Source organism: Ursus americanus, chromosome 19 (assembly GCF_024610735.1).
Source record: "Ursus americanus isolate L20-20 chromosome 19, mUrsAme1.1.p, whole genome shotgun sequence".
NCBI classification, from domain to species: domain Eukaryota; kingdom Metazoa; phylum Chordata; class Mammalia; order Carnivora; family Ursidae; genus Ursus; species Ursus americanus.
In genome coordinates, this window is record NC_142145.1 from 42,971,855 (window position 1) to 42,987,219 (window position 15,365).

The following is a 15,365-nucleotide window of genomic DNA, read 5'->3' on the forward strand; positions in this document are numbered from 1 at the left end:
TAATAGTGATTCATTCACTCCACACCGGGCCCCACAAATGATGTTGTAAATCTTGTCCCTAGGTTTGCAGATATTAAATTTACCTACAATTTCCAAAAATTTTGTCCCCACCCAACCTCCGTGTTTTTAAATTTGCTACTTCTTACCCAACAATTGTTATTAATATAACAGTCAGTGGAGCTCCCTGGGATAGTCTAATTTCCTATTCTTCCTATTTTCCTGTTATCCAAATCAGGCTACAAATGGACTTACCTATTGTGCTTAAAATGCTACCTCTCTGATCAAAAACTTCAAAAGAACCCACTGGATATTTAGCCTCTCAAAAGCAAATGCACTACAGCCCAGATCCTAATTCATCTCAACTGCTGGATGGCACAGATCTGTGTTCTCATAGGTGCCCAATTTCAACTACAACACATAACCAAACAAGACAAATGCTCAGCAATTCTTTGTGGTGAGAAGAATCGAAATAAAACTGAGGGAAATCCTCCATTTCAAAGATTACCGGCTAAAGAAATACAATGTAAACACACGTTTTGTGTTCCTGAAATGCCCTGTGTCTACAGTGATCAGGTAGAGAAAAGTTATTTCAAGTTCAAATATAACTTGACGATTGCCACATGGTGCCGAGTCTTTCCACCCCTACACTCCAAAAACCCAATCAGACAAGTGGCCGTAATCTGACTCCCAGTGCACTGGGAGCTGCCGGGCAGGCAATGAGAGCTGCACTCTGGCCAGGGAAGGCATGAGTGGCAGACCCGCAGCAAGGCAGTGGGGGTAAGTCCTTCTTTGCCTTAAGGGAACAAAGCGCGGGGCCAAAAAGATGAAACTCTGACTCTTTTATTATAGATATATGTGCCTTCTCAGACAGAATCTAGAAGGAAACTATAGGGCAGGTAGGTGATTCTTTTAGATCTGGGTACTGGGCATATTCATAAGAGAGGCATAGGGAAGGTAGAAGGAAAAAAGGATGCTTTGTTGCAAAATCCTCCAAATATTCCAGACCTGTGCACGCACAGGGAAATTACCCTATGGAGGTAAATCTATCTGCAGTATTTTTCATCAGAAAAATTACTCACCCGGAGGCTCAGCTGTCCAGAAGTGGATCAGGCTGTGTGTTCAGCTAGAAAGTAATGTGTCCAGTTCAGTACAACCCGGGCACGTCAACAAACCCCCTTTGTTCTGGGGCGACAGAAGCAAAAACAAATAGTGTTGATCCATTTTCAGTGAGTGTGAACGCATAAGGGGACATTGCCAATAATAACAGGAGCTATGATGGGCTCTGCCTGCCGAGGTGAGCACCTGTAAGGCCAGGGGTATATATGTGCTGCTTGGGAACTTTGGGGTTCGTGGCTAACTGAGGTGTTCGCTCTGCCCTGGAAGGACATCAGGTTCTGCAGTTTTCCCAGAAAAGCTAAAAGCACTGTTCAGGAGGGTATTTATCTATTGGGGGGGGGGGTGATGTTGTTGTTGTTGTTGTTGTTGTTTTAATTTCCCTGGCTGATGAACATTTCCAGCTGAAAGAGCAACTGAGTTTCTGAAATTAGGTGTCTGGAGAGGCAGGAGAGAATAGGCAGGGAGCTAGACCTTGGGGGACCGGGGAAAGTGAGGGAGCCCGGGAATAGCCAGGAGGCAGCCTGTTGCCAGGGCCCACCTCTCCTGGTGATCGGAGCTGCTGAAAGGGACCTGAGGTTTCCAGCCCACCAACTCCTTGGCCTCCTGCTGTGTCCTCTTCCTTTTTCCCACTTAACCGGCCACAGACAACAGCGCCTGAGGCAGCCCCTTTGCCATCCTGGCTGCAGTGGGGGGGCTGCTGGTGACTTCAGAGGCCACCTTCCTAGCTTCTTTTTCAATTTGTGAGTTCTTTGAGTTTCTCCCCCTTGGGGATATTTTTAATGTCTCTCAGGGCACACTCCCCGCCCCATTCCAAGGGCTGTTTTGGCTCTTTATTTTCTCTTCCTCTAGGGAATATGATGCCATTGTACTCTCAGCTGGGCTTTCTTATAATTACTGAGAGGAGTTCACAGGCAGGGGACACCTAGGACAGGGCTGGCTGTCCCCCTTCTGGAGCCACCGAGGCTTGGGCTGAAAATGGGTTTCTCCTTCCAACTCCGAAGCAAAGCCCCATATCAAACCAGAGGCTGAGTTGAGATCCTAAAGGTCAAGGGAGAGCTCCCCTGGCCCTTTTTGGCACAGCATTTCCCCACTGCTCATCCAGAGCCCAGGCTCCTGGGAACAGCAAGAGGGGGGAGCCGTTCCTTTTCCTTATACATCAAGGGGTAAGCTGTAATAGCTCTAACCTGTTCAAATACCTGGTTTCTCACCTAACCCTTTTCATAGTCCTTTGGTGATCAGAGTCTCTCCACACTCCTTCGCTCTCACGACTATCACAGGCAAAGGATAAGGGCAAATGCTTTGAATAATGGGTAACTAGAGTAACTGCCCCCCACACTGGGAATTCTAGTCATTGCTTGCCCAAAGGAGCGGTTGGCATAACTATCCTCAAACCCCATCCCTTCTCAGCTCCAAAGATCCTCAGACAGTAAGAGGAAAACAGACTTGAGGAAGAAAGTAGTCCCTCCCAATGGCTGTCTTGGTGCACCCCACCCTCCTCCCGGCTCCCCAACACACACACACACACAAGGTCCCCCAGAAGAGGCGCGCCAGGCGTTTTTCTAGGCCACGCAGCAGGAGGAGAAGGCCTCCAGGAAGACGCTGGAGAACAGCCGCTCTCCGTGGAGCTTTCTGCTCCGAGGCCCACTGCCCCCTGCCCCGCGCCCCCGCCACGGGTCCCCGCACTCGGCTGCCCCTGGAGGGCTCGGAAGGGGTGCCCGGGGCGCCAACACCCGCTTCCAGGGTCCCTTTGGGGAGGCGTGTCTGAGAGGGGTCGAGAGAGGGTCGAGCACAAGACGGGACGGTCCCCCAGCCTTGCAAAAGCACCGCGGAGGCCAGGATGCAGCTTTCCCCAGAGCTGCTGCCCAGACGCCTGGGACAGGGGCGGGGCGGGGCGGGGCCAGCGCTGGGCGGTGGCTGTTTGTCCACCTGGCACCCGCCCGGGGGGCCCTCCCCTCCCCTCCCGCCCGAGGTTGACACAGCCCAGCGCCGCAGGGGAGACGGAGGGAGTGTCCCCGTCCCCGCCCGGGCCCTGGCAGTTCCCACCTCCCCTGCCAGTCACCCTGAGCTCCCCTCCCCCTAACGACTTTACCTTCCCCAAAGACCCGCTTCGGCTTTCCGGGCCTCCTCGCGGGCCCCCTCCCGAAATCCGCAGTGTCTGCCGGGGGAGGGGAGCACCCCGCGGCACAAATCCATTTTCAGAACGCCATTTTGAGCAACAAAGTGCAAAACTGCGAAAGACCTCCCCCCCCCCCTTTTTTATGCTTTACGCTCAAAATAGAAATGGCGTGTTAAAAGTACATTGACACTTAAAAACTTGCTCTGAGGTAAATATATTCCCTTCTTAGTTCTTTAAGAAGCTCGATTTAGACATTTTCCTTTCTATGGACACATCCGTGCAACTGGATGATCTTTGACTCTTACGTAAAAGGAGGCTAGCCTCACGATTCGACTGTTAGGGGGACGATTCATTAAGAAGGTTTTCTGGAAGCATTCTTTCCTGATATGCAAATACCCTTTGAGGGGGGCCCCCCAGTTGGGCAAGATCACAGGCCTGGAGTCTTCACCCAAATTCATGAACCCTGCTGTGGTAGACTGACCCGATCTGTTTTCTTTTCAGTAAGTGTGGACCGTTGTGTAGAAGAGAAAGCATCATGGTGGCCTTCAGAGGGGTCTGGACTCAAGCTTTCTGGAAGGCAGTCACGGCAGAATTTCTGGCTATGTTCATCTTTGTGCTCCTCAGCCTGGGGTCCACCATCAACTGGGGGGGGACGGAAAAGCCCCTACCTGTCGACATGGTTCTCATCTCCCTCTGCTTTGGACTCAGCATCGCGACTATGGTGCAGTGCTTTGGTCACATCAGTGGCGGCCACATCAACCCTGCTGTGACGGTGGCCATGGTGTGCACCAGGAAGATAAGCATCGCCAAGTCTGTCTTCTACATCGCGGCCCAGTGCCTGGGCGCCATCATCGGAGCCGGGATTCTCTACCTCGTCACACCTCCCAGTGTGATGGGGGGCTTGGGGGTCACCACGGTAGCATCTTTAGCTCTCGTTTTCAAACTAGGAGTCCGGGCTTCTTGCAGACCCCTGCTACATGACACCCCGGTGGCCTGAGAGGCTTTCCTAAAATTGCTCATTTCTTCCCAGAGAATTTCTGATGACCCTTGAAGCGCGTGAAAACTGATCCCCGCAACAGGGACTGTATCCATATATAATCATTGTTTGCCATCAAGTGACTTGAATATTATTAAGTCTAGGTGGCACCAAAATCGTGTCCCTCTCACTCTCATCCTAGTGACTATACTAGACTATATATTTAGCTTAAGGCATTTTTATTACAACTATTTGTTGGTTGCTAGCAGAAGACACAATTTTGTTTCTTGTCACGTTCGTGAGATTTAAAATGATCTACATCAAGGGTCACACTTAAAAAATAAATTGGCATTCAATCCTGGTTTTGTCCTTAACTGGCTAGGAACGTCAGTTGTTAGCTCAGCACCGGGATTGATTTTAAAAAAACCACACACAGTTTAAATTTTAATTTAAATATATATTAATTAATTTAAACCTAATTAATGGATTTAATCATTGCCTTATAAAATTACAAGACTCTCAAGAAACTCCTTTATAAGTTAAATGCAGCAGTGGCACGTTTTGCTTCCTTTGTAGAAAAGGACATTCAGCAGAAATTCCCGCTTGGTCATTGTAGGAGTAATTAATTATCTGTGATGGCCCAAAATGAGTGGAAATTTATTCCTTTTTTTTTTTTTTTTTTTGATGCAGAGGGAGCATCTCACTTGTGGGGTGGAACAGGGGACCAAATTAACCATTGCTTTTTCCAGTGATGAAGTATGCCTTTCACAGTGATACGTTATCACAGAAAATGTACTCTCACTTCGATTCAGATGGAGCATTTTTTCTTTTTCTAGGTTCATGGAAATCTTACCGCTGGTCACGGTCTCCTGGTGGAGTTGATAATCACGTTTCAGTTGGTGTTTACCATTTTTGCCAGCTGTGATTCCAAACGGACTGATGTCACTGGCTCGGTAGCTTTAGCAATTGGATTTTCTGTTGCAATTGGACACTTATTTGCAGTAAGTTTCCAAGTCCATTTAAATAATTGATTCATTTCATTTATCCTCACCCTAGAGCTGGCCGAAAGGTGTTGTGTTTTACAGCTGTAGTTCTTTAATATCCAGCCTCGTCTGCCCAGTGTAGGTGATTATTTTGCTAACTTGATGATGAGAATGTTGATACGGCTGCTAACGTCTTGACAGTTCCTCTAACCAACTTGGCGAATAGTAGCAAATTGCAGTGAACGCTTCCTGCTACTAGTCCTGTCTCAGCAATGTCTGAAGTTGTTTTCTTTTTCCCTATAGATCAATTACACCGGTGCCAGCATGAACCCCGCCCGATCCTTTGGACCCGCAGTTATCATGGGAAATTGGGAAAACCACTGGGTAATCGTCATGTTGATAGTTCCTGTCCTCCAGTTGAGGACAATTACCCATGGAGCTCTTTTTTTCTTTGCTTATTAGTTTTCTTCCTCCCTCCCAGCCTTGACTCCCCACTTTCCTCCACCTTTCATAAAGACCAGGGAGAGACTAGCCCAGATCTACTCTAAAACATTGCATCTGTATCTATTCGGCGCCTTCAGTAATGGTCTGTCTTTTTTAACCAGCACTGCTGTGGGCACTGTTATCTGATAAGCTGCAGCAGAATATACTGTACCGGGTGGCTGCCAATGTGGAACGAGTGAAAATCAGGGTGGTTTGGTGAATATGATGTTTAAATCATTGAAAGTAAAGCCTTCCTGGCAATAACAAAATGTACACTTGCAAAAGAATAAAAAGAAGAAAGAAATGCTTAAAAGCGCTGCCCATAGCAAAAATATTTATCTTTTTTGTTTACAAAAGCATGAGCCCAATTAATAGTATGTGAGTTGGAAGCATGTGAACTGCAGACGGAGAGGAATAAAGGGTGCAAGTGTTTATGCTGTTTCCACCACAACCATAGCTGGAAACATAAATGGCTTTCAGAAGAGGCACGCTTTCCAGTCTCCTGGCTAACCTACTTATTCATGCGGTGCCAATGCTTCCAGAGAGTAGCGATATCCATTTTTAAAAATCACAATCAATTTTATTTCCATTGTTTCTTACAAGAGAGGAATTTAAAGCCCTTAAATGAATAACGTGGCAGTTTTAAGGCCACTCAGAGACTAAGTTAAAATAACCAATAAAAATATGAGCCTTATGTAAGACAGCCTCAAGTAAAGCTACCTTTTATTATCATTTACGTGCTGTGAATGCTATTTTCCAACCTTTATTTTTAATTCATGAATATAGCAATATGTCACCCGTGTTTTCATCTCATCCACACAGTGGTTATTGACCCCGTTACATCCACCCAACCGTAGCGTACGTTACAAATGAGAGGAAATTGTGCCACTACTACAGGCATTCACTGCTAGGAAAGGTGCACTGAGTCTTTAAATGTAATTTCAATCCTCAAAGAATGAGAGTCCATGTTCAAAAGCAAGATTTTGGACCTCGCCATGCAAAGAATGTCAACATACACCATCCATGAGACTGGTCATTTTGCCACCGATATTTTCATTTATGTCTCGAAATGTTTGCCACATGAACAGAAATGGAAATTTTTAACAGGCAGCATATGGGTACTTATAGTAAAAGTACAACTGTAAGTTCAACTTTTTTAAATTCTAACTATTTTTGTAATTACAATGTCAACAAATAACAGTTTTTAACTTCAGTGATGAGGACTTTAAAATGTGGATGAAAATATATGTTTTTATTAATCACCTCCTGGTTGTGGTAGGCTAGCTAAAATTTGACTAGTAGGAAACTTTTTAGCTTGTCGACTGAATTAAAGTTTCCCCTTATGCTATTTTATAACAAACGTAACCCCACTGAACACAAATGCACATTCTGTAGCCATGGTTGCATGGATTTTAGAACTAATTTCCAGCATACTTGGGGCTAGAGAGATTGATAGGCAGACCAGAACATCATCAGAACGTTAACGGTGAGTTTTCTAGGTAGTGTAATGACACTGTTCCAGTTTTCCTCTTCGCATTTTCTATATATCTATATTTTATACAAGAAAAATTATTGACCTTTATCAATTTTGAAAGTCATTTTAAAGTATGGTATGACTTTTGTTTTGGAATAGCAACTTGAAACTGAGATTTGCTCTTTTTGGGGAGCGTGTAGACAGATGTCTTCTTCATAGGAGTTTTGGAGACACACCATAATTACTGAGCAGTCCCCTGTCTCCCTTGTGGGAGTCGTAGCACAGGGAATAGAACATATCTAATGAGCTCTTACCAAAGGAACAGAGAGCAAAGACATTTAGAGGAGGGCTCTCGTTTCTCCTTTGAACGGGCATGGAGAAGGTCAACTCTTACACGGTTTCTTTCTGTTCAAGATAAGGAGCTTGGTCCTTGCAGCCGCTCTACCAGAAGTTTCCATGTGAAGCATATGTGCTCAGCGACAGCTCAAATTTGGAATTTTCTTTAGATTTTGCAATGAGGATGCTACGGGAAATTAATTTCCAGAGAGTGTCTTAAAACCAGAAGCATTTCTCTTATTTTTTCAAATGAGAAAAAGGGGAGTCTCACGGAAGGTGGTGCAGTAGTTTAAGCACTTGCTAAGCATGAAATCCTAAGCGAGCCTCTTGCCCTCTCAGGGTGTCATATCTATCTCAGAGGTTGCTGTTGGAGTTAATATCAGGACATAAAATCAGGACAATGATCATATCTATCTCAGAGGTTGCTGTTGGAGTTAATACAAGAAAAGTTCTAAGTACAGCTGGCTCGGTAAACAAGCTTCCATTGCTCCACTGAATCTGTTAAATGAATGCCTAATATTCTGCTCCATATATGTGTGCCAAGCAAATGCTGAAGTTTACAAAAACTCGACATTTCGGTTACTCTAGACACAAGAACGACACGATAAAAAGTTTCCATTTGTTGAATGAAAAATTCTGTGGAGTTGCTAATCCCCAACGAACCATCACCCTTAAACCCAGGACTGGGTTTTTTTTCACCAAGTGACCATGGTAGGGACCACGACAATGAATGAACAGTAATGAACAAATCTTGAGGTTTTCAATTAAAACAAATCACCAGATTTTAGGGAAGAAAAGCATGCAGCATACAGAAAATGACTTACCGTCCGCCTATTCACATACAACTTTAAATTGTCTAGGAAACATGGAATGGAGCCAGTTGCTATGAATTAGAACTCATAAATATTTTACAAGTATTATTCCAATTTAATTTTTACAACCCATGAGGTCTGTGTTATTATAATCCCCACTTTTCAGGTGAGAAATTAAGGTTTAAGAAGTTAAGTCACTGACGTAAGAACTCACCAAATTGCTAAGTGGTGGAGCTGGGATTCCGTGGATCATGCTCTGACTAATCACAGCTCAAATGATAAAATCTGTGTATTGATCGTGGCTAGGTAAGAAACCAACATCAGATGGCAATATTAAGAAAATAAGGCAAGTACTCTGCAGAAATTCTTTTTTTTCTATTTTAGTTGAAGAATTCTTAGTGCGCACTTAATGTGCAGTCCCACCAAAAAGGAGCTATCTCGACTTTAAGGATCATCAGAAAACGGAAAGGAAATAACTAATGAAAGCAAGAAAAGAGAAAATAGTCTTTCACTGTTTTCCATTCACATATTATTTAGCAATTTATGGATCTCTGATGTGCAGATGATGTATTTTGTTATGTTCTTTCCAATCCTGCTTTCTTCTGCACAGCACATTTGCTCTCTTAATGTCAACCAGCTAAGCTCTAGATTCATGAGTTGTTCAAAGGAATAGTTTTCCTCCACTTTCACTCTATTGCTCTTCCATCTTTTCCCCCAGATATATTGGGTTGGACCGATCATAGGAGCTGTCCTCGCTGGTGGCCTTTACGAGTATGTCTTCTGTCCAGATGTTGAACTCAAACGTCGTCTGAAAGAAGCCTTCAGCAAAGCTGCCCAGCAAACAAAGGGGAGCTACATGGAAGTGGAGGACAACAGGAGTCAGGTAGAGACTGATGACCTGATCCTAAAACCTGGAGTGGTGCATGTGATTGACATTGACCGGGGAGAGGAGAAGAAGGGGAAAGACCCGTCGGGCGAGGTGCTGTCTTCAGTATGACTAGAAGATGGCACTGAAAGCAGACAAGAACCCTCAGAACTGTCCTCGGATTTCCTTCCACCCATTAAGGAAACAGATTTGTTATAAATTAGCCATGTGCAGGGTTGTTTTTTCATGTCATATTATTCAGGCTAGACAAGAAATATTTCTTTGTTCTACCAAGGAGGAATGGAAGAGACCTATTGCGAATTCCAAATCTAAAAAAGAAGTCTTCTTAAAGTGTCCCCAAAGCAAATATGAACCTAGTTTATCGTGTTGCCATTCATTAACAATCAATTTAAAATGTCTGTCAAGATTTGGTTAAGTCTTGCCTGGTAGAGCTTAGAGACATACCTATCAGCTTATTCCTCCTCTACCATGACCCTGGGATTGTCGATCCTCGTTTGAGTATTTATTCCATTAAGTCAAGTTTTTCAATGGCAAGGGACAGTATGTCACAGAGTCATGTACATTCAAGAGAGGAAATATAACAAGCTCTTTATGGGCAGTCCCTTATTATAAACTACCTCGGCAAGAGAATATTAACAAGGGTCATTGCTAATGAATTGTTTCTATTTTATATGTCAAATACTCAACTTTCAACCTGAACTCCAATTCATAATATTCCTTCTTCTTCCTCAGTGCCCAAGGTAATGTGGACCTAAAGCCCAGAAATTTGAAGAATATTCAGAAACCCTGTATATTTATTGGTTCCACCTAATAAAACATCCAGATCATTAGAAATACCTATTAAGACAAAAGGACAAACAGACTCATAAGATCTTACTGGAGTGGAGGGAAAATTACCATTATAAAAAATCATAAGGAAAGAGGAATGTATATTCTGGAATCAAATAGTTGATCTGTTTTCAGTGCACATCCTCAAATATACCACGTGAGGTTAACAATCTAAGCTTTTAACCACTTAACCATGTTGCTTATTTTTTTAATTTATTGGCAAAACTGGGGGTTTTGTTTGTGACTTTGGTTATCTATATTTAAACATTAGTTGAGATTTCTTTTTGATAACAAGAACATAACTAGCTGAATCCTAACTTTTTGTTATTAAGTTCTGCACACTCTGGAAGGTGTCACGTGGGGCCCTGCCCAGTCCCCATTTCTGCTGCTCTGTCTCTTCTCATGAGGTTCGTTGATAATCTTCAGTGTGGCATGTGACGGTATTTTATTGAATGAAAATGCACGAGAGACAAGGCAGGCCATGGTTGCAGAGTAAAAGGGTGAGGACATCAGAACACTCCGTATTCAGAGCTGACTTGATAACCAAGCTTTCATTTGTAGAGATTTTGGACCTAGTAACCCAACACCGCTTTTAAGTATTTTCATTACTGACTCATTTACTTGTTGAGATACTTTGTTCTTCCTGTATTGCTGTGCCTTAAGTTAGTAGAACGGTCTCTGGAAACCCCAGTCTCTATCATCTCAACCATCCAGGCTAGACTTTATCTTAGACAAAGAGCCGCAAATGTCAATTTAACTGAACGAAAAGCTAGTAGGGAAGCAAAAACCCATCACTGCGAAGAATGGCTTGAAAATAAGCTGATAATCAAGGGCTTTCTTCCTCACCCATAGTTCCAACTATGTGCCACTTTTTAGTGTTAGTGGCAGGTGTGTGTCTGTGGCAGTGAGATAATGGACCACTGTTCAACCTGATTCTCTTCGGTGCTAAGAAAGTAATGTGCGAGGTTCCCAGGGAGTCATCACCCCAGGGCAGCACCTGGGAGTACCACTGATGGTTTTCGTGGCAGATTCCTAAATCCCAGGCCCCTTGCTCAGATGTGTGGCCAGCCCCACCCTCCACCAGGGAGACCCATCATTTCCTGTTTGGGGCAGCATCTATAGGAAGTAGAGTGAGATTCTAATAATGGTTTATGCCTGTCTTTTCAGACGTTTGCACAATATACCACTACAGGCTTAAAATGGGGGGGGGGGGGGCGGTGCGGGTAAGCTCAAAAGATAATGCTATCAACCAGTGGTAAACACGTCAGCTCAAAATGTAGGTTAACAAGGAAAAGTTAAACGGATTTTTCAAATATGCTTACAATTTACTGGCTTACAATCGATTTTATTCAGCCATATGGTTTACTTCTTATACACTCACTTTTATACTCACTTCCAGTTAGAGTATTTAATAAGTTAGTGCTTTAAAAAAAAAAACAAAACGCATGAATGATGTTTTTGTAAATTGTTTTCCAGCAACCAGCAGAGTGCCTGGCACTTAGTAGGTATGTGTTAGTTAATAAAAATCTATGAATTTCATCTAGGATTTAAGAATGTAAATAGTTTTCTTCTAATCTTGATTTTGCTCAGTATTTAATAAAAGCTTGATTTCAAGGACTACTAAGGGAAGGCAATATAAATGTAAAAACCATAAAATATATTTTTGCCTATTCTACTATTTTAGAGGCATAACATGAATGAAAGCTTTAGCACTTTTTTTCCCTGCATATGAGGCAACATATTTTGTATTTCACTCAAGGCTCTGCCAGTAAAAAGTAATGAAATTGTACCTTTCTAATGACATCTATACAGCAGGGGTCTATTGCCTTGTGGATGGCACCAAATTATCCAAGTGTATTAAGAGACCAGGGCTTTTTCCTTTAATCCCTTCTTATTAATGAAGTGCATCGTGCTGCTCCCAGGAGAGTGCTGCTGATGGATAGGCAGAAAAAAGATCAGAGAGAAAAAACTGGAAGGACGTAAATGAATTATACCCAGCCAGGAAGCAATGCCAAGCATCTCTTCCCTATGGAAAAATAAAACAATCACCCCAAAATTGTAAGATGGTCCCCACAATGAAAATGTATACAGTTTGTCAAAAGAAGTACAAAGGGTAAGAGTCATTTTTAAGTTTGGGGGGGCTTTCTTAAATATTTGGGGCACAGCATTTGAATGTATATTTTTGTTGTTGAAGTTGGCATTTTTTTCCCCCAAGAGTCCTAACTTTTACACTGGAAGGAATTCTTTTCTGGTACCTAAATTGTTGCCTAAATGTAAGATTCCTACACTTTGTTTCTACCATTTGATGCTTTTCATAAATTCTTCCCCTTTCTGACTCTTCTCCTAATGCAGTTGATAGGTCCTAGCTGCCGCTCAGTCTGGAAAATGTTACAAAGGGATTAGAAATATTCGAATAACATAGATGATGGCATTAAACTATCTGATTAATTGTTAGAGACCTGATTCCAAATAGGACAGAACATTCTTCTTAGGCCGTGAAACCAGGCAATTTAACTTACTGGTTTCAATTCAGTAATGAAGAGGAAAATTCCAAAATAGAGTAGCAAATTCCAAACACTAAAATTAATCCTGGCAAGGCCCTTTGTTGCATCGTGTTGATACTATCCCTGTATGTTGTGAACATTTGACAGAGAAATTGCCTTTGTGACAACTAGATGACAGTAGGAGCTCAAGAGACAGCCTTATCAGATGATACAAGGCCAGTATAACTTCTCATTATAAGCATTATAGAATGGGCAAACTCATAATCAACTCTTATGCCTGAAAGTAATTCTGTCTTTCCTAATATGTTTATGGCATCAAAATTATTAAGAAGATGTGACTACTATCTGGAAAGTGCTCTGAACAAAACTCACTTTCTTCACCACAAATTTTGTGTGCTTGCATTGGTATTGTAATACTTTATAGATCACTCCAAAATAGCAGAAACTTTTGAAATTTGTAGTTCTCTGAAATACATAGAAGACATTTAATTCAGGGCTCAAAAACTGTGGCCGCTCAGTTTTGCAGATGACCATACCCCATGAAAGCAGTTATAGTGTTACCCACGCATGTTAAAATCCAAGAGCTAAAAATTACACCTAATTTATATAACCCGTTGGAATATATTTTTAGATTCTCTTCAGGATTAATTAAATAAACATGCAGTTTATGAAAATATAATTGTTTATCACTTTTATGACCCAAATCACAATTGTAATTCATGATAAACTGGTGAGAATAAACTGAACATATGGTTATATTCACAATTATTTATTAACTGAAATGTTATTCCAACATCAGAGCTAATGTTAAGATTTAAGCTATAATGTCTAATATTTGGAATAATCTATTAAGTATTAGCATTGTGGTTGATTTCCATGAATTACATTGTATCTCATACTACTAAGTTTGTGCAAATAAACTTAATGTTTAAAAAGTAAGCATTGCATCTGATAATGTTCGAAAATTCATTCGTAGATTTTCCGAGTTAGACCCTAAGAGCATCCTTTAGAATGACCCAGAGGTTTAGATATTTGAGTATAATCAACACCAAATGAAACAGCGGTGGAATCTATATAATGAAATGCATTTTTGGAAAGGCTGCGGAGGATACGCTCTGGTAGGCTCTGATGTGCACAGTGAAAATTGTGCTTTCGTGGGCTTACTTCTAAATGTTCGCATCCATGCAGAATAGGCCGTTGAAGATCAGCTGTCATTACAGTGAGTGTAAAAGTGAAGACGTTACCAACTGTGGCTCAGATGAGGCTGGGATGGCTAACTAGATGACCCATCCTCAGGGCATTTGGCAGACTCTGCCTACCCAGATGGATGAGGTAGGCACAGTGAGTACTGGGACACTCCCTTGGGTTCTCAGTTTGAGGGGCTCCTCAATTTTGAGGGCTGTAGACCCTCAGGGAATGAGGACAATCATTTATGTAGTGTGCAACCCATCAGATGAGCAGTGAACGATGCCTTCGGAGCCAGGTGGATACATACATTTCTTACAGCATTTGTCAGTGTTCGCCAATATGGCAACAGCAGTATCTCACATTGTAGCAAAATAGCTTGTGTAGGTATCTGTCTCCCCTACTAGCTTCTAAACTCCTTAAGGGCTAAGATGGTATTTTATTTACTCCATATCCCCCACCCTCAGCATTGAGCACCAGGCTTGACATTTCGCTCAAAATATGTTTGTTGCATGAATGAATAAAAAACTGAAGGATTATCTCACAATCGCTAGGAAATACTACAAAGCACTATACCCCAATCTAGTTGCTTGGCTGTTGTGTTGATATGTGCTAAATATTTGAATTCTTATAGTTCCAGTTAGGAGCCTGAAAGTAACTCAAGCACTACAGAAAAATCAAAGAAAAAATGCACAGAGAGAATAAAACACTAATTGGATTTCTAAAATTTATACCTAATGTGTAGGCAACAAGACATGTTTTCATTGCTATATTTATACAATGGCCAGATGTTAGATGAAATTTAGCTCAATGAGGATTTCAGCAAGAAAAGTATTTTAACAAGCATGGGAAGCTAGAGATATAAATGTCAGCCTGATTTTAGATAATTATCCTGCTTGGAAAATGTCCAAAACAATATGTCACCTGAGTAATTCTTACTATTTTTTTTTTCATTTTCTACCTCTTCACTCCTGAGGTTTAAGGAGACATTGAGAACTCTCGAAAGCTGAGTTGAGTTCTCCCTGCACATAGTCAGAAACCTCTGAGAAACTGTGGCACTGATTTTCAAAAGTTTTATGCATAGCATAGTGATAGCACATGGCTAGTTTTCAATAAAGGCATGGCGAATGCATGAAAGGATGGGTGAACGGAGGAGTGGATGGATGAGTGGATGCAAGGAACACTCCAATCTGGAGACAGGAGGTTAATCTGTGAACAGACGGCAATCATAGCCTGGATTCCTTCTTCCCTTATGAAAGCATTGGCCACAGGCCAGAAAGGTAGAGGAGAAATGCATGGATTAGAATGATTGTCAACTATGAGTATAGATATGGGGCTTTATAATTTATAAATATTACTCTCCATCATTTAGTCTCCATTAAATGGGATAAGCATTACTATCATTTTCATTTCCAAAGATGAGAAAACCAAGTGTCAAAGAGATTATGTAAATTACCCAAGATTATACCCAAGAATAAAGCAAAAATATGGTGCCTGAGTGGCTCAGTCGGTTAAGCCTCCAACTCTTGATTTTGCCTCAGGTCATGATCTCAGCGTCATGGGATCAAGCCCTGCTCTGTGCTGTGGAGCCTGCTTGAGATTCTCCCTTTCCTTCTCCCTCTGCCCCTCCCTGCTCATGGTCTCTTTCTCTCTCTGAAAAAAAAAA

At 42.2% G+C, this 15,365-nt stretch overlaps 1 protein-coding gene across 1 annotated transcript; it reads left to right on the forward strand.

Moving 5' to 3' along the window:
- The first annotated feature begins 640 nt into the window (after positions 1 to 640).
- On the forward strand, positions 641 to 13,453 carry AQP4 (aquaporin 4). Its single transcript, XM_045781914.2, has 5 exons — positions 641 to 777; positions 3,734 to 4,148; positions 5,045 to 5,209; positions 5,495 to 5,575; positions 9,015 to 13,453. Exons 1-5 carry the CDS (start codon positions 746 to 748, stop codon positions 9,291 to 9,293), a joined length of 972 nt encoding a protein of 323 aa, XP_045637870.1. The 5' UTR covers positions 641 to 745; the 3' UTR covers positions 9,294 to 13,453.
- The last annotated feature ends 1,912 nt before the right edge of the window (positions 13,454 to 15,365 follow it).

Coding starts and splice junctions, on each gene's coding strand:
- AQP4 (XM_045781914.2), top strand. CDS start 746: ATGAGTGGCAGACCCGCAGCAAGGCAGTGGGG. Junction 5,210..5,494: donor CAATTGGACACTTATTTGCA/GTAAGTTTCCAA, acceptor TTTTCCCTATAG/ATCAATTACACCGGTGCCAG. Junction 5,576..9,014: donor GAAATTGGGAAAACCACTGG/GTAATCGTCATG, acceptor CTTTTCCCCCAG/ATATATTGGGTTGGACCGAT.